The sequence below is a fragment of the Hermetia illucens genome, chromosome 3 (assembly GCF_905115235.1).
Source record: "Hermetia illucens chromosome 3, iHerIll2.2.curated.20191125, whole genome shotgun sequence".
In the NCBI taxonomy this organism is placed as follows: domain Eukaryota; kingdom Metazoa; phylum Arthropoda; class Insecta; order Diptera; family Stratiomyidae; genus Hermetia; species Hermetia illucens.
In genome coordinates, this window is record NC_051851.1 from 13,851,881 (window position 1) to 13,868,896 (window position 17,016).

At 45.9% G+C, this 17,016-nt stretch overlaps 1 protein-coding gene across 3 annotated transcripts in view; it reads right to left on the reverse strand.

The window, feature by feature from the left end:
• LOC119652524 overlaps positions 1-17,016 on the reverse strand; it is a 122,833-nt gene that overhangs the window by 10,185 nt on the left and 95,632 nt on the right. For 2 of the 3 annotated variants that reach the window (XM_038056721.1, XM_038056722.1), the window contains 8 exons: positions 16,431-16,555; positions 16,212-16,370; positions 10,405-10,716; positions 10,156-10,312; positions 9,788-10,036; positions 9,603-9,721; positions 9,357-9,531; positions 24-189 (listed from right to left, as the gene is read on the reverse strand). In XM_038056721.1, the coding sequence (XP_037912649.1) occupies positions 24-189; positions 9,357-9,531; positions 9,603-9,721; positions 9,788-10,036; positions 10,156-10,312; positions 10,405-10,716; positions 16,212-16,370; positions 16,431-16,555 (1,462 nt within the window). The remainder of the gene's footprint in view (positions 1-23; positions 190-9,356; positions 9,532-9,602; positions 9,722-9,787; positions 10,037-10,155; positions 10,313-10,404; positions 10,717-16,211; positions 16,371-16,430; positions 16,556-17,016) is intronic. The other variant, XM_038056723.1, reaches the window with a different exon arrangement.

The window sequence follows — 17,016 nt, forward strand, 5'->3', positions numbered from 1 at the left end:
TGGATTTTATTTTTGGTTAATACTTTTCAAGTTTATCTCTTTCGTGAACCTTAAGTTTCTCCCGATCTGGTCGATTTTTGTCACGATCGTATTTTTCGGAATCGTCCTTGGTTTTCTTAGAGCGTTTCAATGAATCCTGACTGTTATATGGAGGCACAGTGTTTGACTCTTTCAACTTTCGCCATTGTTCTGTATAAAATAAGGACAAAATGTGATTTAATTAAATTATTGAAGCAAAGATGTAGATGTTTAGATACAAAAATGCAATAGATTTACTCCTTGGTATAGATAAAACTCTAACCGATGAAAAAGGACTTTTATAGTCAATACAAGAAAGTATCTTCTACGTGTTTAGCCTCACTGATGCGGTAGTAGCGACCAAATCTAAAATTATCAGTTGTCATAATGTGACGGTCCAGCACGCGGAGGTGCTCCAGGAGCTAGTTTAGCTGGCAAAAAAACACGTACTGGAGTATATTTCAAGATACTGCGCTTAGGTCATCCGATACTAGTAGTACCAATTGATTCAAGGCTCGGAGTAAAATTTCCTTCCCATTTACTTTAAGTCGTACCTGACGATCCCTTTGCGATCAGGCCTTCAGACCTTCAGCGCTCATACAATTATTTTTTTTATGGGTAGAGGTGGAACTCTTAAAAAGACACTGCTGAGCCAGGTTGTAGCAGTGTGTGGAATTCTCACCCGTTAAACCCACCGCCACTTCTCCGCCCATATCCCAGCGGGACTATCGTGAAGTATTACTTCGCCAGGAGAACTCTGGTTTACACCATCACAACTAAGTCATGCTTTCCGGGCTCGTTCCAGTTCCAGCAGCTTTTCCTGTATCGTAGTTACTGTTCCGCTTATCGCATTTGCTATGGACTTCAGCATCTCCTCGATGAAATTATGGGGTCCCATAGCTGGGTTGAGGGCGTCGTTTAACCTCCCTGTTTCAGTCGCGAATCTTAGAAAAATGAAACATAACTTGCTCGGGGTCCTCGGATGTAGCGGCGCATTCGGGACCGTCTGAGGACTCATTCAATCTGAAGCAATGCAAGTACTTCCTTAATCCATCGTTTTCCGTAAGGAACTGCGTTAGGTGGTAATTTTATTCTCCATGCTTGCGCTCGATCCATCTCTCAATACACGGGATCAATGTATGGGTCCAGCGGCCTTTTTCGGAATTATCCCACCATTACTTCCACCTCCTAGAGGCCTTTCGGAAGCATGCAGTCACTTCGGCCGGATGCGCCCTTCTTCTCCGATAGAGACAGTGTGCCTCATTCGCCAGAAGATCAAAAGGAATCATGCCCGCCATGAGACACACTGCCTCACCAGATACCGTCCTATATGACTGCTCACCATCAACGCGATTGGTCGGTATGCCAAACTTACCCTGTTCACTGTGTTATTCAGCGCGCACACCCATACACGAGTCGCGAATAGCTGGATGGATTTCACCACGGATAAGCTGTCGGTGACTAGATTTTAGCCCTTCAATATTGGGCTTCATCATAATCCTTACATAGACCAGGTGCCCCTTGAATTTCACCTTGGCTTCGATCATTACCTCCAGGTATCAAATGATTGGTTTTGAAACGACCTCGTGATTACCAACGCGGATTTTGTTGTGTTTCTTGCGAATGGTAATAAAGACAATCTCCGTCTTATCTTCCGCCAGGTCCAATTTCATCATTTGGGGCCATGCTTTTATGACGTGAATGGTTTCGCTTGCCTTCAGTTCCACGTTCTGGTGGTGTTTCTCAACTACTACCAGTGCCAAGTCGTCTGCCAAACCAATCAATGTTTCCTCGTTTAGCACGCGAAGGTCAAGCACTCCGTCATACATTATGTTCCACAGCAGGGGCCCCAGTACAGAACTTTGGGGAACACCTGCTGTCACAATATATTCCTTGGGCCCGGTGGTCGTCTCGTACCAAAGAAGTCTCCCCGAAAGGTAGCTCTCGATTATAAGAGCTAAGTAACTGGTGACACACACAAAGGGTAGTATAGGTCCCGGGGCGAAACGTGGATTGGTACCCACGATGGAGCATAAAACCTGGGAAATGCCTGCTGAACCAACACCAACAGCTCTACTACCAAACCCTATCTCCACCTCCACGTGGTGACCGCTGGGAGCTCTTTCTTGACGAAAAGCTGCAGACGGAGAAGGATGAAGGCGAGTCTCCCGCGCCTAAAAACGGGACAAATTGTACCAACTGGTCCTCCAGGTTGGGGGTTGGGTAGGGCTGACAACCCTACACGGAAAACAACCGTTACGAAGCCACAACAGGAGCCTCGGATAGGACGGATATTAAAACGACGGACCCGGCAACGACAAAGGAACAACGATTTGCGCATTTTCTCATGGAACGTGCGCTCCCTGTACAGAGATGAAGCTGATAAGCAGCTAGCCGATACCCTGTCCCAATATAGGGCTGATGTAACAGCGTTGCAAGAGATGCGATGGACAGGGACCGGTTTCCTGGAGAAGAGCCACTACACCATATATTATAGCGGCCATCCAGTAAACCATGTGCTCGGAGTAGGTTTCTTAGTCAGCCAAAAAATGAAACCTGCTGTTATCGGCTTTGAAAGTATAAGCGAACGGCTATGCACTCTGCGCTTGCGAGGCAAATTTAGAAATATAAGCCTCATAAACGTTCACGCCCCTACAGAGGAGACTGCAGAGTCGGAGAAGGATACCTTCTACGAGGCAGTAGAAAGAACCCTCGAAGCCTGTCCCAGATATGATATCAAAATCATACTTGGGGATTTTAACAGCCAAGTAGGGAAGGAGCCCGTATTCAGGCGATACGTTGGCTCCCATAGCTTACACGAAAAAACAAATGATAACGGACTGCGGACTATTCAATTAGCAGGGTCACACGAAATGGTTGTTGGAAGTACCTGGTTTGCGCGGAAAGCGGTCCACAAACATACGTGGGCCTCTCCAGACGGGACCACTTTCAACCAAATTGACCACGTGTTGATCGAACGCCGCCACCTCTCAGCCTTGATGAATGTCAGAACATATAGGGGGGCCAATATAGACTCGGATCACTATCTCGTTGGCATGGTGCTCCGAGCTCGAATAACAATACCACCTAGAATCCCCTCTGACAATCAGGTGAGAGTGAACACTGAAGCCATCCACAACACAACCCTCCGCGACACCTATAAGAGGGAAATGGATGCCGCAATAACCGCAGTCAACAGAGGACCTGGAGATGAAGTATCAACTAATGATCTTCACAACCACCTGAAGAACGTTATCATGGATACGGCCACAAATATACTTGGCCCCAGCCGCAAAAGGAGTCGGAACGGCTGGTTTGACGATGAATGTAAGCTAGCAACGGAACGGAAGAATGCCGCATACCGAGTAATGTTGCATTCTCAAAGAACGCGGGCGCGCGCAGAGACTTATCACGAACTCCGTCGAGCGGAGAAGCGACTTCACAGACGGAAAAAGGAAGCCTGGGAGAACCAACAAGTCTGTGAACTAGAAAAGTACAGGGAGCAACCGCACCAGGCGCGGAAGTTTTACCAACAAGTCAGCAGGATGAAGCCTTATACACCTCGATGCTCATCCTGCCGAGACAAAGAGGGAAATCTGATTTCCGACAGAATGGGCATATTAGAGCGATGGGTTGAGTACTTTGATGAGCTACTGAACAACCAGAACATCGGCGAGTTGGAGGTCCCGCCAACTGAAGACGACGGACAAATACTGCCACCACCAAGTTTAGGAGAAACAGTCCGTGCAATTCATCGGCTAAAAAATCATAAGTCGCCAGGAGCCGATGGAATTACAGCCGAATTGGTTAAATATGGAGGCGACCAGTTACACCAAGTGGTTCATCAACTTGTGCTCAAGGTATGGGACAGCGAATCAATGCCTGACGATTGGCAGCGAGGCATAATCTGTCTCATACATAAAAAGGGAGATATCACACAGTGCAGCAATTATAGAGGTATCACGTTGCTGAGTACCATCTATAAGATATTCTCCACTATCTTGCTAGGCCGGATAGCCCCATACGCCCAGAACATCATTGGCCCATACCAAAGAGGCTTCACTCCAGGCAAATCAGCAACAGATCAGATTTTCTCTCTGCGGCAGGCGATGGAAAAACTGTTGGAATATGGGCAACAGTTGCACCATCTGTTCATCGACTTTAAAGCCGCCTATGATAGCATGGCCAGGGTAAAACTGTACACGGCCATGAGGGAATTCGGTATCCCGACGAAATTAATAAGACTGACTAGGCTGACCCTGACCAATGTGCGAGGCCAGATAAAAGCAGCAGGATCACTCTCAAGACCATTCGACATCAACAACGGTCTACGACAAGGGGATGCGCTATCATGCGTCCTCTTTAACCTGGCCCTCGAGAAGGTGATCCGGGATGCTGAGGTGAATGCAAGAGGTACGATCCTCTTCAAGTCCACCCAACTACTGGCCTATGCTGACGATATCGACATCATGGGAAGAACCACTCGAGACGTTCAAACTGCCTTCATCCAGATCGAGCAGGCGGCGCGAGATCTTGGGCTGCACATCAATGAAGGCAAGACAAAATACATGGTGGCAACGTCAGCACCGAAGACGAATCAACCAACAACATCAAACCGCACTGGTCAAACACAAACACGAACAAGAATAAGGATAGGGGAATACAACTTTGAGACCGTTGACAATTTCTCCTATCTAGGGTCGAAAATCACAACCGATAACAACTACGATGATGAAATCCGCGCACGGTTGTTGTCAGCCAACAGAGCCTACTTCAGCTTACAAAGACTGTTCCGCTCGAAACGTCTCACCATAGGGTCAAAGCTCTTACTGTACAAGACTATGATCTTGCCAGTCCTCATGTATTCCTCGGAAACTTGGGTTCTTAGCAAGAAAAATTGCGAACTCTTGGCCGCGTTCGAGAGAAGAATCCTCCGAAGAATTTTTGGCCCCCTACATGAGGATGGACGATTCCGTAGCCTACACAATGACGAAATCTATGAGCGATACCATGACCGTCCGGTTGTGGATAAAATCCGGCTCAATAGGTTACGGTGGGCGGGTCACTTAATCCGTATGGATGAAGATGATCCCACCCGGAAAGTCTATAAGGGCAATATCTATGGTAGGAAAAGAAGACGAGGCAGACCCTGCCTAAGATGGAGCGATGGCGTGGGCCAGGACGCCAGACAGCTTTTAGGGATATCGAATTGGTGGACCTCGGCGCAAAACCGGGATGTCTGGAGTTCCTTATTAAGGCAGGCCTAGACCGGATACCGGTTGTTGCGCCGTTGATGATGAACTGGTGACACCTAGTCTAGCCAGGGTGCCATTAATCCAACCCCAGTTGGCTGGCCAAGTTAAAGGCATTCCTGGCATCCAGCATAACCACCGCGCAGCACTTACCAGCAGCCGATGCCTCCCGGGCCAGGTTTACGACCGTTTCAATGGCGTCGACTGTATTGCCACTCCGATAGACCACCCGCTAGTTCAACGAACGAAAGCAGCCTGTTGTATATTACCCTCTCCAACATCTTCTCCATAGTGTCTCAAAGACAGATAAGGCGATATAAAGATGGTGTTCTAGGTTGTTTTTAAGGCTCCGCTAGCAGAACCAACTTTTGCTTTTTCCACTGTGCGGGAAATACTCCTTCCACCATGCATGATTCATCGGTACTTATGAACCATGCGAGCCTAATTTTATCTGCCATTTTCAAGGCTTTGTTCGGAATCCCATCCAATCCAGGAGCCTTATTATCCCCAATCCGTTCACAGATCTTCCGTAGTTCCTCCTCGGTAACCGCTGGGATTGTGAAGGCGTCCTGTTGCACCATTGGTTGAGGTCCACTTTCTTGCTGTTGTGGGAAAATGATTACGATTATTTGGAACAAGAGTCGCGGGGCTCGTCGCTTGGGGTGATTTTTGTCCACGAATCTTGTTCATTACTGCCTTGTAAGCAGCGCCCCAGGGGTTCGTATTTGCTTCAAGGCATAACTGCCTGTAGCAATTCCTCTTACTTTCCCGTATAGCCTTCTTAAGGCTATTTCGAAGATCGCGGTATTCTTTTTCCGACTACTGACGTTGTGGCTTCCTTTTGGTCCTTCGGCAAAGCAAACGATGCTCGCAACAGCGCGATTTCTTCAGTTATCCGTTGACAAAACTGGCTCACTTTTTCCAGCGCCATCCCCGTCGGTCGGAACCTCCCTCTAAAGCCGTCGTCTCTTTCTCTTTCTCGAAAACTCCAGTGGACCACCTAGTTATCCTGGTTTTCGCTTTTGATGCTCACTCGACTGACGCCTCCCCCGTTCCTGATGTCAAGAAAAATGGCCTGATGGTCACTGCAAGTATAGTACTCACTCATCCGTTACGAGACTTACATGCTTTGCAAAGACCGCAGTCTGCAGAGAGAAAATGTGGCTCATATTCCCGGTTCCAGGTGGTGCCAGGTCTTAAAAGGAGAGTTACAGAAGGTACCATGATCCACATCCGGCAAGTAGATATACATAGGATTGCAACTGCTCATAACCTGTTGAGGCAGATTGTGCAAGAAAGAAGAGCTGACTAGTTGCTTCACAGCGAGTATGGGCCTATGGCCGAAAAGATGGCTTTGTTTGGGTTCGTTGTGAGGCGTTTTCCAGCGTTTATCTCACAAAGAGGAAGGACAAGATTAGAAACACGGGAGATGGAGTTCTAGTCGGAGATAGAGTTCTAGTTTCCTTTCCACCCCACTCGAACTGAAGTTGTCGATGAGGGAATAACTACTGAGGAATACCTACTCTTCACTATAAAGGTACTGGAGGAGTCCGTCCTTTCCATGAAGGACAAAAAAGCACCAAGACCGGATGGTATTCCCAGCGCAGTGTTAAAACTTGACGAACTTGCTATTCAACGCATTCAACAACGCATGTTTGACAACGGATATTTTTCCCTCCCGCTGGAAGGTTACGAGACGTGTGCTGATAAGCAAAGGCAAAAGCGACCCCGACTCGCAGTCAATATATTGGTCACAGCAGGGAAGTTAGTTGAAAAGCTCATCAGATCAAGACTGACTGATGTAATGCGTGCTACGGGATACTACTCTACTCACCAACATAATATAGTTTTATTGCGGGACGATTCACTATTGATGCAATTGATGAGGTTATCTAAGCGGTGTAACTGGATGAGGCACACAGCCCCCGCTATAGACCTAAGAAACGCCTTCAACTCTGCGAGGTAGTGCCACATATTCGAGGCAATAGAAAATAGTTTCCATACTCCAGGCTACCTTTTGCGAATATTGAGGGACTATTTAAAGGACTGTGTCCTGCTGTACGTGACTTGGGAAGGACAGCGCAGAATTAAGGTCACATCTCAGGCGGCTCAAGGCTCTATCCTTTGCCCGGACCTTTGAAACGCCTTATATGATAGATTCCTACCACTCGGAATGCCTACCGAACAGCATCTGGTCGGATACGTGGCACGGATTATCGCACGCACGGTTGACCAAGCTCAGCGCACACTGGGAATGGTGTTGCAGCGAATAAGCAGATAGATAGCTGCACATGGATTTCTGTAGAAAAACCAAGTCATCATTCTGACCCAGGGGAGGGTTCCAATATCGCTCCCTATTCAGGTTCGTGAAACCATAGTCTTGTCGAACCTGGCGGTGAAATACCTCAGCATCATAAAGGACACGAAGATCAGCTTCTTCGAGCACATTCTCATCACAGCAGACAAGGCAGACGATTGAAATATTTACGATTTGCCCTTATCCAGCAAGCATCGCTTCGGTGCCATTCAATTCATCCTTCTTTACGGCTCCGAAGTATGGTCTGACTCCCTCAGTAATGAAATGTACCACAAGCGCCTAGCGCAAGTACACAAACCAAAGGCTATGCGACCTGTATCCGGAACCAGTAGTAATGCGAGCTGTAGTTATTTCGATCGCTGTCTATGCTGCCAAGCGGAGATTTATATACCTTAAAAAACGCGAGGGAAGTAAGAAAGTCCCCGCTTGTGAAGAGAGAGCCCGTACTCTCTGCGCATGGCAACAATCTTGAGAAAGAGAATCGAGAGGTAGAGGGGCCGTGCATCTCATCAAAGACATGCGACTTTGGTTCAATCGAAAGCACGCTGAGGTTGACCTAACCCAGCTGCTCAAGGGATATGAAAGTCCTGGGGGGTTTAACGTGAGAACCTGCCGTGTAGGCATAATCCCACGACACGGAAACGGATTGATTTTGGGACCACAGTCAGAGCCCCGCCATGCAAGCACAGCGGTCCTGGTTCATACTGAGTGCAGGCTCAGCATTCATACCAGTGGATGCGAGGCCTATCTAACACCTCTGCCGTAACTAAAGAGTACGGCACCCGAGTTGTACAGCGCAACTCCACGCTTGAGCTCCGAGGAGCTCTGCCCGCGATGTAGGCATAACCGCAACCACCGTGAAACTCCAACTAGGGGGCCAACCGCAAATAACCGGGGCGAGAACACATCCTTCAGGAATTCTCCTGGAGCATATGCTCTCCCGGTTCCCATGGTACCAGATAACCTCCGGTGAGGCTTAGTGGCAGAGCCACTTCAGATGAGTCCCTTGCAGACTCGAGCCTGATCGCCCTAATCGAGTACGTGGGGACGGAACTCGCCAACGAGTTAACTGGCTCAAAGTATATGGATATTTTCAGCCTTACCTGCCCACACTTGGGAAATCACGGTCGTCCGACAGCACTTATTGCAAGGAAGGGGTGGATGATGCTTGCCACACCTTTTCCTTCCGTTGAAGGGGGGAGAGCCATCGCCATCACCTTTCAATGGAAAAGTGTCAAGCGTCCCCGGACACCATAATTAAGGCCATGCTGCAGAGCAAGGATACGTGGAGCCGAGTGGCACGTTACATTCAAGGCATTCTTAAACCGTACAAGGGGGAGATTGAGAGGAAAGATGCCAGGGTAGCTGAGGCTCGCTGAGGGTATTGCTCCTATACTGAATAGGCCTGGGGTGAAACTATGTGTCAAACAGGTTCGGATAAGAGTTGTAGATGCTCCAGGGGAATGTTTTAGCCAGTAGTCTGTCTAGGACAGGACGGGACTCCTACCCAAATAAAATATCCTGCCCTCACCCTTATCCGGCCTCACCAACCCTATGTTAAAAAAATTAACAGCAATAATTGGAGGTTTCTGTAAACTTTCCTCCAGGAATCCACATCAACGATTCACAATGCTATAGGCTTAACCTAGGTTGATTTAGCTACAAAGGTTCCTATTAGGCAAGGTATCTTTGATGATGATAAAAAATGTTGTTTAAAAAAATTTAATTGATAAATTTTATCAAATATACTGTGAAAACATAAAATTTACCCAATTTCTTCTGAAAATCTTCGGAGAGGTCTTTCTGGTCAGGCATGGGAGTGAGTCCTTGTCCTTCAAGCTTGAGTTGACCCGTTTTCCAAAGATTCCAATCGATTTTCTTCTGTTCATTCTCTTTTGTTGGAGATGTCTGAGGATCTTTTGGATTGCTAATAGAATTTTGTTTCTGAAAAATGGAAAGTTTCATAGAAATCGAAATAAACTTATGGAAAAATATCTAATTCAATATTTAAATACCTTCACACGCCATTTATGCAATTTCTTTTTGAAATCTGGTGAAAGATTCTCCTCAAGCAGAGTGGCAGGAACGTTTTTGTTCGATAGTGAGCCTTCCTCCTTGGATATGATTTGGTAAGCTGGTGGGAGTTAAGGGAGAAGAACTTTAACACTATCCCCTCCTACTTCTCGTTTGGTACACTTACCTGTCGACGCTGTCGCTGTACAGGCCGCTTGAATCTTTTTCCACTCCTCTTGCTTCGCTTCAAATTCTTGTGCCAGTTGCTCACACAATTCATAATATTTTTCATTAATTTCCTTCTGCTGAACAATGAAGCTCGACTTGGGAGAGAGCTTGTTATGTTGGCTTCGATTCGGGCTGGAAGGCTCGGAGAAGTCACCACTTGAGAAATCTTCACTAGGAAAGCTTGTATCCGGGAATCTGAAGAAGTTATCTGTTGGCATGAGAAAAAAATAACCCTATCATCTTGGTTTTATTCCTGTAAACCTAGACCTAGGCTAGGCCACGCCTTTTTCATTAAGAACCTGGAGAAATTACATAAGTATCACTTACCGCTTTCGCCATAAAACTCGGAATGTCGAGAAGGACTGCTAGGAACTGAAGAATTGCCTGAAGCTAACGGTTTCCTTAACTTAAAGATTTTCGTAGGAGTTTTCCCGAAGAATGTTGGTGAATGACCCATTTCTCCATACTCGGCATCACTGGAGTCCTGTTCGAAAGATTTTGAAATGTATCCTTATTAATATTAAAACGAACCGAAGCTGTTCAATTAAAGATATTACAACGGCTTTGCATACATACATTCAGGCATACCTGACGTAAATTCAAAGGACTCGGTGGTGGTCTACCACGTTGAATTGTTCCTGTTGACTTTGAATCAACGATCACATCCTCCGGTAAAACTTCGAAATCCGTTAAAATTTTACTTCTGCGATTTGACTTCGATGACGCTTTCACTGGTTTCCCATCAGAATCATCTTTGGTATGTAAACCGGAGGACGATCCGTAAGGCGAGTATGAGAAGGAACTACTTTCGCCTGATACGTTTACAGATGGCATGTTTTTCCGAACAGGGGATGTAGGGATTGACGTGCCGTGGTCTTGGCTGCGTTCCTGTTAGAAAAAAACAAGCAAAACATAGTCTTAATATACTTTTCAATGTATCTTTCTTGTGACAGAGCCTGGGTACGCTAAGATACAAGATTTATTCCATCACAGTATGAAGTATCAACTTCCAGCAATATTGGTAAGCCATTCTAAACAGGACTCAATGGAGTACTCCTTTACATCATGGTACATTTCACTCTTGTGCTTCAGGACGTTGAAGGTGAAAGGCTCTCAGTTTTCGAAAGACACCTACTGTTCTATTGATACCCATAAAGCCATCGACGCAAAAAAGGGTTTCGAAAATCTGTCACTGCCTCTGAATTCCTTAAAAATTCCCTTAACTGTTATGATCAGGGTACCCTTCCTTGACGCAATCTGAAATGATGGATTACTTCCGAGCGCGGATTTGAAAAAGATAGAAAGCAGAAACCAGTGAGCACAGATCCTGTTTGTATTACGCAATGGAACCTACTTTCCCAGCGAGACCTTCAAGTAAGCGGCCTTAGGGAACATTATAGGAACAATAAGAATATAATTGTAAGCCCAGGTTACCTTATACATATGTATGCATAACCCAATCGACAATCCTTCATTCGTGGTTACCACGAGCACCCCAAAGCCATACGATAACCGAAAAAACCCAACCCAAAGCTTTCTCTGACCCATGCTGATGGGTAAATAAGGTTGTGAACGAACCTCTTGAATTACCCGAGGACCCCCTAAGAGTAACAAACCTCGGATGTATATAGAGGTCATCAGGCAAATTGACCATAAATTATTTCCATACTCATGCGACCGCAAAACCGCACTGGTCAAACAGGAAGAATAAGGATAGGAGAATACAACGCTCAACCATCTGGGCGGCACGCTCAAGGTCACTCTACCTCTGGGTTCCCGGGCATAGGAACATAGAGGGGAATGAGCGGGCTGATGAATTGGCCAGGCAAGGCTCTGCTCTTGGCAGTCCCTCGGCGAATACAGTCGGTGTTCCGCTGGTGGCTGTCGAGGGCGGAATCTGCTCGCACTATCTAGCAGCCGCGGGCCTGAGATGGCGAAGGCTTACAAGCTGTGCCAAGTCAAGGAGAATTTGGCCCGCTTATAACATATCTCGATCACGCAAATGCTTTCAAGATTACGGCGGTCTGTACGGGGCACTGGCCCATATGGGACCATGCCACTAGGCTCGGCATACCCTACAACTCGCATTGCCGAAGCTGCGGAGAAGGAAGGGAAACCCTCATGCACTCAGGCTGCGGACACTGGGTAAACCATTCTTTGGGGACCTCAGAGAGATTTCTAGCTGCAGGGTCGGAGAGCTGGCTCTGAAGATCCGAGCCGGCTGGATTCTGCCTCCCCGCTCCCATAACAACAGTCACGGTCTTAGGAGTTTGTGGCATCAAAACGGCGCACCAAAGCGCTAATTGGGCTCCTCGGAGCGGCCACTGATACCTACAACTTTGATACCGTTGACAATTTCTCCTATCTAGGGCCGAAAATCACAACCGACAACAACTACGATGATGAAATCCGTGCACGGTTGTTGTCAGCCAACAGAGCCTATTTCAGCTTACAAAAACTGTTCCGCTCGAAACGTCTCACTGACAAGTCATAGCTCTTACTGTACAAGACTGTGAGCTTGCCAGTCCTCATGTATTCCTTGGAAACTTGGGTTCTTAGCAAGAAAAATTGCGAACTCTTGGCCGCGTTTGAGAGAAGAATCCTCCGAAGAATTTTTGGCTTCCTACATGAGGATGGACGATTCCGTAGCCTACACAATGACGAAATCTATGAGCGATACCATGACCGTCCGGTTGTGGATAAAATCCGGCTCAATAGGTTACGGTGGGCGGGTGACTTAATAAGTATGGATGAGCATGATCCCACCCGGAAAGTCTATAAGGGCAATATCTATGGAAGAAAAAGAAGACAAGGCAAACCCTGCCTAAGATGGAGCCATGGCGTAGGCCTGGACGCCAGCTTTTAGGGACATCAAATTGGTGGACCTCGGCGCAAAACCGGGATATCTGGAGTTCCTTATTAAGGCAGGCCTAGACCGGATACCGGTAGTTGCGCCGTTGATGATGATGATGATAATCATGCGACCACACATAAACCAATGAATAAACACAAACATGGAGGAATACGAGGCCCCAAGGAAATGGGAACCCAAACACAGATTAAAATGAGACGACAACAACCTCACCAGCGGAACAGAGCATCAGACATAGAAATTTTGCAAACAAATCCAAAGATACAACCATATTCAGAAGCGGGAAGATGAGAACGATCCTGCAACAATAACATCCCAATAGGATGTCCCAAAGATTAGACCCGGCAGATCAACAACACCTGGGGAACTTAAAAGCAAAAAGTCTGAACGTATAATGTGGAGGTGTAAACCTTCCACAGGGCCTCAGAATACGAGGACCTATTTAGAGGAATTCTAATTAGAGCTCACACAAATCAGCGGGGTAATTGGTTGTACTCCATGATACCGCTCATTATCTCATTGTGCCGGCTGGCGTTGTAAACACCAAATATAAAATCTTGGATGCTGACAGTCCAGACAAGCTTCGCTATGTTCATCATCATCATCAACGGCGCAACAACCGGTATCCGGTATAGACCTGCCTCAATAAGAAACTCCAGACATCCCGGTTTTGCGCCGACGTCCACCAATTCGATATCCCTAAAAGCTGTGTAGCGTCCTGGTCTACGCCATCGCTCCATCTTAGGCAGGGTCTGCCTCGTCTTCTTTTTCTACCATAGATATTGCCCTGGGATCATCCTCATCCATACGGATTAACTGACCCGGCCACCGTAACCTATTGAGCCTTACCAATCGCTATGTTGAAAATTACAAATATGGGTCTCAAAAGCGAAGAATGGGATGTAATCGATTCCAAATACAAACGGGTAACCCTTGTCTTACGAATCGATGAGGAAAGCTTAGAAACATTAGTTGACAGAGACTTGCCTCAGCTAACATTCACCAAAATGAGCAAGCAGCCAACCAATGCTGAAGTTAATCCAAATAACCCTTCAGTCTATAAGAGCCCGGTAACGAAAGAAGTAAGTTTGATTCATGATGTCAAAAGCCGACGGACGCAAGTTGATGGACAAAAAGGTGCAACTTCATACATAAAGGGATATAAAAGTCCGCACTCCTCCAGAGAAATCTACATAGGCTAGACCGGTAGAACGATACAACAACGGAGCATAAGCACGAAACCTATGTAAAACACAACCGCTTTACAGAGTCAACCTTGGTGGTATTGGGGCAATAATTTGCCTTCGGCAGAGCTAAAGTACTGTCAGAAACTTCCCCACATTACCCTCAAGAACTTCATGAGGCCATTGAGGTAAAAAATAGCTAAACAGCAAGGACCAGGGACTTGAGTTATACCACAAATTCAGACAGCAACTTACAATTAGGAAACGTATCAAACATAGGCCCAGACATAAACGCTGACATCAGTATACCCTGACAACGGCTCACGAAACGTCGAAAATAAAACAAAACTATGTGGCCGTGAATCCAGATGGCCATCCCAATTCCCATGGTACCAAATAACCTTCGGTGAAACTTCTTGTCAAAACCTATTTCAGATGAGTCCCTTGCAGACTCGGGTACGATCACTCTCCTCGGGTACATGGGACGGGACTTCCCAACGGCTTCACTGGGACCAGCGCTCTGAGACAACAGATAACTTCGCAAGGAAACCGGAAAAATCTATAATCCAAAGTATAAATGTTGCAGCCAATGGAATCGTAACATGAACTGGGTGTGCTACAGGTAGAACCTAGCAGCTGAGATGGGGGTTGTGGTCGAGGTCGACGTAGGTGACCTAAGCACCACAGTCATCACCTCGTATGAGAATAGTTGTAGGATGTAGAAATCATAATCCTGCAAAGCTTGCACGACAGAAAACACGCTGAACACTCAGTTGGGCAAAAATGACCGGAACCTACTTAGTATTACAAAGAAATCCGCAAAACTAAGGCGAACTCATGAAGAAGAATCCGAAAGGAAATGGAACACTTTCAGAATCAATGTGTCACCAAAGGCTCCGTCGTGAAACTGGAAAGACCCACACAGGCAACAAACAACAAAGAGGGTGACTATCGTAGTCCTGCCAGGCGTCTTCGATAATAAAGTAGTAGTAGTAGTAAAGAAAGTACCATATAGAGGGCAGGAAGATAGACTGGCTCAACCGCAACTGCACGGTAAAATTCTCTACGCGGCCTTATGTAGAGGATGTCCGCAATGGTAGTCCTATTACCTCAACTGTGGGACCTTGTTCTGAGCGAGCTGCTAGTCCTACTACATGGAAGACTGATTGATATCAAACGATCTCAGAGCTAATATAGCAAGCTCTGAGTCTAGTAAATGGGCGGTGTGAAAAAGGGAATCTCATGATGAAGCTTAAAGTAGTAAAGGGAAAAACTAGGCTTGTAGCACATTCATATCTGTGGCATACTATTACCGATGAAATCAAAAAGTCAACCCTGAAAATCGGTAGCGATTTTACGTCGTTGAAATACTGCTTCGATTCCAAAGTCAAGACCAGAAGAAACCACACACTGTGGTACCCAAATGGATCTTAGATACAAGACTGGGTAAGATGCATAGATTATCTGGGACGCCACAAAATGGATATTGAAGTGCAAAGCAAACTTAAAATGAAGAGACTAATAGGTCTATTAACCGATAAGACTGACCCGGAGTTAAACCTGCCACGTAACATACCAAGGAAACGGATACTTTCAATTTTAAGATTGATAGTGTCAAAATGAAGGATACTTATTCTTTCCCTATCCTTAAGTCCTTTTATCCTCCCTCTAAAACTAGATTCATTGCAAGTTATTAGTTGAAGTATGAGTCCAGGCAGAAACCGATTAATGAATCGTCTCAGGATAAGAAAACTTCCATAGCGCTAGTGCATCCCCTGTGATTTGCACTTCAAAGTATACAACGGATAAGGTCATCCCTGCCCACTTACGGTTTCATTTTTCCGTATATCTGAATAGCTTTTATCAATTCATGCTAATTTGTACGGACACCTTTGGTCATCACCCGCCAGTCTGATGAGACATCAAGTAAAACAACTTCACCATGGCGCTCTTCAACTACTTTTGGGAATGTAATGACGTGGATGGTACCCAACTATGCTTTCCTGGCTACACTATTTCGAGTATTCTTTAAAGAATTGTCAGCTTTGCTGGTCTGAAAAAGTGGTTTAATTTTTTTTTTTTTGACACTCTTGAAACGACTTCAGCTTCGGACCTCAATAATTTTAACTTTTTTAGGCCACCCACCAGTCCGGTAATTTTATTCATAATACATGCGGTCTGGCTGTGAAGTCGGTCTAATTGGTATGGAGTCTGACCAGTAGGCTCAGTGATGGCACTTCAGCGCTCACTTATATTTCTTATGGAATTCCAGGGCTGACTGCATAGGATAAGAAAGAATAAAGAAGCCAGCAAAACATGTTTCTTACCTCAGTATTACTAAGCGCATCGATTGATTCACATGGACTATGTTCTCGACTACAAGTTCCACTCGATTTGACACTTCTCGTCCTTGATTTACCTTTAAACGACCCACGATGAGTTTGAATTATATCCTTGACTTTCTTCCAAGGCGTTTTATTTTTTCCCTGAAATGATACTATTAAGTGAATTATGAACTTAAATAGGGCTGGGTATTTGGGGATTACATCTCGAGTCAGTGAGTTACTATTTATCACTGTATCCCCATCTAAGGATCGACTTCTTCTGGAGTCTTCTTCATTTGCTCGTGAGTCACATCTTGAATCACTTTTGGATGAGTCTCTGTTATTACCTGAAATATTGAAAAAGCTGGTTATTGACTCAGAATGATTTTTTTTATTAAAAAGGAAACGGGTATATTGAAAAAAGAGGTTCCTAGGTCAAGTATTATCCTATCTACCCCCGTAGGGAGAAGGTTACTTACTATATACAGTTGCGTTCTGGTAGACTTAATCCCAGGCTCCTCTTAAAACACGGATTGATTTTGTGACCACAATCACATTGAAACGCAACATCACGTTTAAGTCCCGAAGGTCTCTTGTTCGCTTGAACGTAACTAACAACCCCCATAAAGCTCGCACAAGGAGACGAACCGCAAACAACCAAGCGGAATTCAAATCCTAGAAGATTTCAGGGGCTATCCCGGTTCCCATGTTACCAATATGCCCCTGGCAAAGCTCTTTGACCGAAGCCACTTCAGATGAGTCCCCGTGCAAACTCGGGTTTAATCGCCTTAATTAGGCCTTTGGATTA